The 7,963-nt window shown below is 30.9% G+C and overlaps 1 protein-coding gene across 1 annotated transcript; it reads right to left on the reverse strand.

Moving 5' to 3' along the window:
* Positions 202-3,840, reverse strand: LOC109347854 (tumor necrosis factor ligand superfamily member 6). Its single transcript, XM_019587948.1, has 3 exons — positions 3,715-3,840; positions 3,441-3,626; positions 202-717 (listed from the first exon to the last, which is right to left on the reverse strand). Exons 1-3 carry the CDS (start codon positions 3,755-3,757, stop codon positions 425-427), a joined length of 522 nt encoding a protein of 173 aa, XP_019443493.1. The 5' UTR covers positions 3,758-3,840; the 3' UTR covers positions 202-424.

The raw sequence follows: 7,963 nt of genomic DNA on the forward strand, positions 1-7,963 counted from the left end.
CTGAAGGATTGTTTAAGTAACAATCTTATTGTTGCATCGGGACCGTCCTCTAATGAGGATAACTTAATTATTGGTAGCCAAAATATACACTTAACAGAAACAATCAAGGATAATCACTTCATTGAGGCTGCAGAATTTATCAAACTCATTGCTTCAAGTTCACCTAAGAAAACCTGTTCACCAACCTCTCCACTTACCATGACATCTTATATGTAATAGATCAAGGGCAAGCTTCATCAACTTATTTTACTAATGTCTAATTTTGTGAATCACAATCAAAGGTCTCAACAAATGTACAATCTAAAAATTCATCAACATATCAAGTAAACAAACAAAATAAGCATGGAAGGAATAAATTCAAGTGCATTTGAATTCAAGAACTGTATTCTTTCATGTGTAGAAAGATAAGAAAACATCGTCATATCTAGATTCTCGGGATAGATTTTGATCGAATGTACTTTTTAAGTAGAGCTTTCTCTTCATCGATCTGTCGTTTCTCTTCTGCATCTTTTGGTTTGACCTTCCTCTTCTCTTCCAATATCCACTTGAAGAGTTCAAGTTGTTGGTCCTTCGGAATCGGTTCTCGTTTGATCACAGGATTTGTAATGGGCGTTGAGGAAACAGAAGTCGCGGCAATATGAGCTGTCGCCACTTTTGGGCTTGGATCTTTCTCCTCCTCACTAGTGTCTTTATTCTTTGTCCTCATAAACAAGTAAACTACAGAGTTCAAAAAATCACCAGTCTATTATATAGCAACATGAACAAGATAGGGTGAAAACAACAGAAATTGACTCAAGCTTGGGTTCAGAAAACAATATGAATAAGATCTTATAGAGTAAAAATTATGACATGCCTGCAGACTAGAGTAGTTAATCAAAATACGTTAATTATTCATTCATGTTAAGTGTATTGAATAAGTGTGACCGTTGATTCAAATTGCAGACTGCATCACGTGAGACGGCCACAATATTGCGGTTATGATGACTGCCGCAACCCCATTGCAGCGTGACACCTAATCACAATGATGTGGCCGCATCAGGCTGCAGAACAACCGCATCAGGCTGCAGCACAACCACATCGGTCCATATTTCGGTCGCATCAGGCTGTATCAAATTCAACATTATTTTTTTAATCAAAAAATAATTCACACTGCAAGCATCGCAGTCCACATCACAATGACCGCAATCGTGACCGCAACCGCAATTTAAAACACCAAGTGTGACAATAATTTCCCTAGGCATGAATACTAAATTGTGAGGCCAAAATTACTAAATTATCATCCCAGAATAAACAAGTAATAAGTTTTATCAACATCTTTTGCTACTCAAGTTGGTGAGGCTAATGCAAGGTAGGATTTAAAATGAAGGACTCCTATTTTTTACTAAACACTTTAACTCTACATGAAAGCCATCAGAATATAAAGCACAAAAGAATATTGGTAGAAATTAGAACTAAACTTACAAAACAGCCATCAAATTTCATATTATCAGAACAGTGCTGCAGCCATGCATAATTTTGCAGTAGAGGATTGGTCAACTAGTATACATAAAATAGTACCATAAATCTGTATTGTGTATCTTTTTCATCTTTTGACCTTTTCCCATTTATCTTAGTTACTAAATCATATATAGATGAAATTGATTTCACAAATGATTTGTCACTAAGATTAGATTAGAAAGAGACAAACCAACCACTCAGTAATCATATGCATAAGATATGTCGCAATTAGAGTATGGTTACATTTGAAAACATCCATTTTGAAAATCTGTATTGATAAATTATGTAATTATAATGACTACAGTAAGTACTAATCAGATATACAGTCCTATATATGATTAAGGTATCAGCTCGATTATTTTTCTTTGTCAAATTTGATTGAAGAATAAGAAAATATAAAGAAAGGCAAAAAATGTATTAAAAAACCTGAAACTTTATGCCGTATGCAAAAAGCATCTTGACTATTTTTTCTTTCCAATTAGACCCTAAACTTCAACTGTCAACAAAATTAACCCTTCCATTAAATTTCAATTAAGTTACTAACAGTGAAAAATTCAAGCATTCATTTTCTTCCGATCTTAACCGTTCAAAATTTATCTATAACCCGCGGATAATATAACACATGTATATGTCTCGCTAAGGGTAATGCATACATTAACAAATACATATACCCATGCCTCATTTTTAACAAACAAAAAGAGAGATATCTCAACTCAGATTCATACACTCGAGCTTCTCCTAAACCCAAGCCTTCTTTGTCATGTTGATAAGATTAAAGAACAATCAAAGTTCAAAACTTAATTGGGTCTTCAGAGTTCAGATTCGCCAAAACAAAGTGTCAAACATAGTAAGCATTACAGTAGGGAGATACATATGCATGTCTGATATTTGTTATCGGCATACAAAACCAGATAAATAATAAACAACTGAGATCAAACAAAAAGAATGATTAGATTGTTTCATTGTTTGTGACATAAAAGAAAGGTTAATTTTGCCCATATTAGAGTTTAGGGACTAATTAGAAAGAAAAAATAGTTAAAAAATGGTGGCTGGTGCACGAGGCTCCTGCCTAGTGGCACTTCCATCTAAATCTAAATCCTACTTAATGGTTTCACTTATATTTTTTTGGTCTCCTACTCCCTCTATCTATCTCTAACTATTGGGCTACCTTTCATCTGCTCTACCAATTCTCCACATATGCCCAAACCTACTAAGGCAAGACTCTACCACCTTTTCTACAACACTGACATAAAGAGAGGAAAACTACAAGTAGGCCGAATACAGCTTTGCCAACCATTGCCTTTACTGTTAGTTAAGAAGCAAGAAAACAAAGTTCATATTAGAAAACTAAATACACCTTCCCTTAATCTATTACATGAAGTCCTGTCCTTCCAATAAAAAACGGTTTTTTGTCTCATCCTTTCATTGACTATTGCACTAAGGGCAATGTAAATGTTTAGTAAAATTGTGCAAAATAATACCTCACTGGTGTAGTTTCAATTTAGCCTCACATTCTATGGATGCCAGCCAAACAATGAAATTTCAAATCACAAAATCTATACATTTTCTCCTACCCTATAAATACCCCAAAATTATACTGAAACAGAAATGAACCTCTCAAAGCGATTCACAAACTTGACTACTCTCAATCAAATACAACCAAAAACAAGGTGTTGGTCTAGTAGTGTAATGTCTCGCTAGATCCCCAGAAAAATCAAAAGGTCAAGGGTTTGATTCCGGAGAGTTACACGCAACCCGAAAGGGATTAATTCTGAGGTGATATCCTTGCTGGTACGGAAAAAAAATACAAGTAAAAAGCAACAGAAACGTGAGAATCTCAATACCCCATTTCACAAATTCCCACATCACCAAAAAAGCACCCCCAAATAAATAAAAAAACTAAACTTTTATCCTTTGATGTTAATGGGGTGAAGAAAAATAACCTCCAACACCAAGATTAACAGCCAAAAGCATAGGCCAAAGAAACTTGTAGCGGCGAGCAAAGGATTCCTTCGGTGGCTGCGGCGGCGGAGAAGGCGGCGTGGACGGTGGTGGTGGTGGAGGAGGAGGAGCCGTGTATGTTGGCATCGATGACGGTTTGTGTTGACCTCGAAATTGCTTGAGTTGCTCTGTTACAAAAAAAACAGTAACTTGAGATTGAAAAGAAAGGAATCATTGTATGAAGGAAAAAGAAAGAGAAAATTTGAAGATTGGTACCTTTACGAGGTTTATTGGTAAAGAGTTTCGGAGTTTCACTCATCTTATTCTTCACTATTGTCTCAGAACTCAGATCATAGATGATGTTAACAGGGAGTAGGTTGTTTTATTTTATCAATACCAGAATATATTTTCACTTTTTTTTAAATAGGTAATTTTGTTTAATAAAGAATTTAAATGGGAGAACAAGCAAATTTATTGATTTACATGCTCAGTTTATTAATTTAAGCTTTCCCGTGTTGAGTATGTTAAAATTTTCTCTATTCTTTTTACTCTTTTTTTTATGTATAAATAATAATAGTTTGAATATAAATAAATAATTTTTAGTTCTCCCTTAGTATGGGTAACTATTTTTCCATCTATAAAAATATTGCGTGTACCAAAAACAATTTCATCATTTATACTATGCTCATGGACCATGTTTGCGTCCTAGTTATTAGGTGGGTATAGTATAAAAAATTTGTCCATTTGCCCAAAATATTTACTTTACCCATAGGCTTTTTTATCGGGCTTGATGGACCATCCATAGTCATTATAACCTTAATTATTAAGTGTTATATTTTAATTTTTAATTAGACTTGAAAAATATATAATATTAAATTGTTTAAATTAGTGTACAATTATGTGCAATTTTAAGAATGTGATAGTGACATTAGATAATTTTTTATTTTATTTAGTTTTATGAGCTTTTCAATTGTTTAAATAAGATAAATTATTTCTTCATATCGGATAACATCATATATTATTAATAATTCTTTATAAGTATATAATTAGATAATAAAGTATCTCCTCATACTAGGAGATAAATTATCTCATTCAGTCAGTAAAATCATGATATGTGTCATATTTTTTCTAGTTTTTAGAAATATCTTTATAGAAAATGATTAAATAGGACAGATGTCATAATTTTACTGGCTGAATGAGAGAACTTATCTCCTATTATGATGAGATAATTTACTCTCATATAATTAATAATTATATATAAATTTTATTAGAATAAGGTCTCCATGTTTTTTATCGAAATGAAGTTGAACGATGTAGCAGTATCTTCCTGCTTTTTAAAATTGTAAGTGAGTCGCTCTATTTAGCTTAATCAGACCTAAATTTTTACCATTCAAAGTTATTCAACCTATCATTCAACTATAACTATGAATGAGGATCATTTGCAAATTCAATCAAAATTTAAGTCCAACATTGAATTAAATGGACAAACAATATGATATTTAAACTAGGCATTTTGTTGTCAACCTAAAGTAGAAGTTATAGCTAAAGGTTTAGAGGATTATCAGGTTTATCTTGTCAACATGCATGCAGTGAAATCTTCTTCAAAAATTACAGTATAGAAGATCACATACACCTCAAACATATATACATCTTACAATAGGGAGAACCTATGACCAACTAGTACATAACTTTAAATAATTGTGCCCCCAACATGGTCAACCATAAACCATAGCATAGTCATATGATATGTAGTTTTCTATGGTACGGGAACTAGTATATAGTACGGGATAGTACATAGTACGTAATATGTTATTCTATCAAATATTGGTACGTTAGGGTATCCTCATTTGGGCTTCTATAGCTCCCTCTATATTTGTTTCTAGTGTTACCTTTTGTAGGGTTGAATAGACTTTTGTTTCATAATAAGATAAATATCTCATGCTAAAATTATTTATTTTCTATGTTATTTCTTTAACTTAAATTTCAAGTAAAGGTTAGTTCGTTATTTATAGGGAACCAATTGCAAAAGAATCACGAATTAACATGCAATAACTAATTCACAAAAGAATCATGAATTGGTACGCAAGAACCATTTCACAATTCTCTACCAAAATGAGAAATTTGTGTTTTAATGAAGCATAGTATACCTAGGTAGTTAAATATTAGAGAATCTAGTGCAAACTCAAGTACACAGACACGGCTTCAACGACTCTTCAAACCAGACATGAGATTGATTCTACCAATCCAACATGCAAGTGCACCAACTGAAATATATCCTACAATTATACAAGGTTTCCACCTAGTAGAATCTGCTAAGAAGTATCCAGGGCTTCATTTGGATGTAAGAAGAAAATAAGAAGAGAAAAATATATAAGAAAGATAATGGGAAGATAGAGAAAAAGAGGAAATATAGTTGATTTTCATAATGTTTGGTATAAGAAAAGAAGGAAAGAAAAGGAAGAGAAACAAATATTTTCTTCTCTTAATCTTTTGTTTGGTTGGATAGAGAGTGAGAAGAAGAAGATGATGTTATACTTTAAATGACAAAAGTATCCCTAAATAAAGAAAAGAAAAAAATTTTGTTTTATTATTAATTAAAAATAAATGTTATATTTTTAAATTATAAATGTCATTATAAATTTTTATTATAATTTCAATTGTTTTTAATTAATATTTTTATATATAAAAAAGATTTATGTATGTTACTAGTTTTTAAAAGAAGAGAAAAGTTATGTACATGTGAGAGTTTTTTGCATTGTCACTATATCATTCATCATTAATTTTTTAATAATCATTGATTATTAATTAAAATTAAACAAAAGAGTGATGAATTATATAATGATTGTGTATAAATCAATTTTTACACTGATAATACATAGATTTACACCTTAAAACAAACAAGTTAAGAAAAAATTGGATATAGTTGACATTTAACACGAAATCACTATTGTCTTCACTTTCTCCCAAAATTAGAAGAGAAAGAAGACACGGTGGGTCCCACATATTTTTCATTATCTCATCTTTTTTTCTCTTCATAACCAAAGAGGAGAAATCCTCTCTTTCTCTTTAATCTCTCTCACTCTTTTCTTTCCGCTCTAATTCTATCATATCAAATAAAGGCTAGATGTACACAACCTTTACTTGAGAAAAAAGTTACCACATTTTACACATTTTATACATTTTACGCATTTAACATATGTATTGTTTTTCAACATGTGTTATTAATTTATTAGTTAGTTAGTTTACACTATAAATAATGTTTTTCACGCCTTGATCAATTCAACGAGAAATATCCTAATATTTATTTTACTCATTCACAATAACTTTGTCTTGCAAACAAAGAAACAATTTCTGGGAAGAGGGAAAATCATTTGCTGAAATACATCTAGGATTAAATATTGTTTGATGTTGTCATCATTCCTAAGAATTGAAGAGTATCAAAGCTCACAATAAGGAAATATGTCTCTACTCTCAACTACCATCCAACACTCAATTCAGACAATTGTGTGGAATTGCTTTTTCATCATTACCAGTGGGAGTTAGAAAAAATTAAAATTATTATTGAAAACAAAGAATTAACCAATAACGATTAGTCCATGTAAATGATTGGATACCGAATAAATGGGCTTACCAAAAGTATTGTCTAGCTTCTTCCATTTATCAATAAAAAGAAATATCAACAATGGTTCTAATATGTATACAATAAAAAAAATTATACTTCTGACCACTATATAATGCTCATAATATCATGATAGATACATAAAAAAATTATTAACCTTCAATAAGAGTTTCTCTTGATGAAAAGAAAAACATTATATCCTTCAAATAAAATTAAACTTATAAATTCTTCATATTTGAGTAGAAAAGACACATCACTTCCTTATAATAAGAAAGATTTATAATATAGTTTGTTAGGGGATATAACATTTCTATTCGGAAGAAGCAAATCCTTAAATGAAGTCAAATGTTAGAACACAAGTACAAATGACACTCTTTGGGACCATCTTTTGAAAAATTAACATTATTTTGATAAAATAGAAAAGTATTAGTTTTGAATATAGTGGATTAATAACGTAATAGTTAATTATTGATATACATGATTATGAATGTCCCTTTGCTTTGTCCTTTAGATGGAGTAATCATTTACTTTATTTCTTCCTTATCTCGAATGGGCATAATTAGGAATGTAAATAAACATTGCTATAAAGTGCAAATATCTTTAGACATTGTTTATTAATGATATGTAGGTCCCTAAATTATATGGAGAAGTTTAAATAGATCCCACATCCAGCCACATCACAAGTTTAAAGGACAATAACCATAAGTCAATTACCAGGAACCTAATTACATTTTTAGAATAAAATATATCATCACATCACGAGATAAGTTATCTTCTTCAACTATTAAAATTATGACATATGTCTTACTTTTTTTTGTTTTTAGAAATACTTTTTTAGGAAATGGGGAAATATGACACATTTGATGAGGCTGAAAGAGATAATTTATCTCCTAATATGATGAGATA

The sequence above is a fragment of the Lupinus angustifolius genome, chromosome LG05, assembly GCF_001865875.1.
Source record: "Lupinus angustifolius cultivar Tanjil chromosome LG05, LupAngTanjil_v1.0, whole genome shotgun sequence".
Lineage (NCBI taxonomy): Eukaryota > Viridiplantae > Streptophyta > Magnoliopsida > Fabales > Fabaceae > Lupinus > Lupinus angustifolius.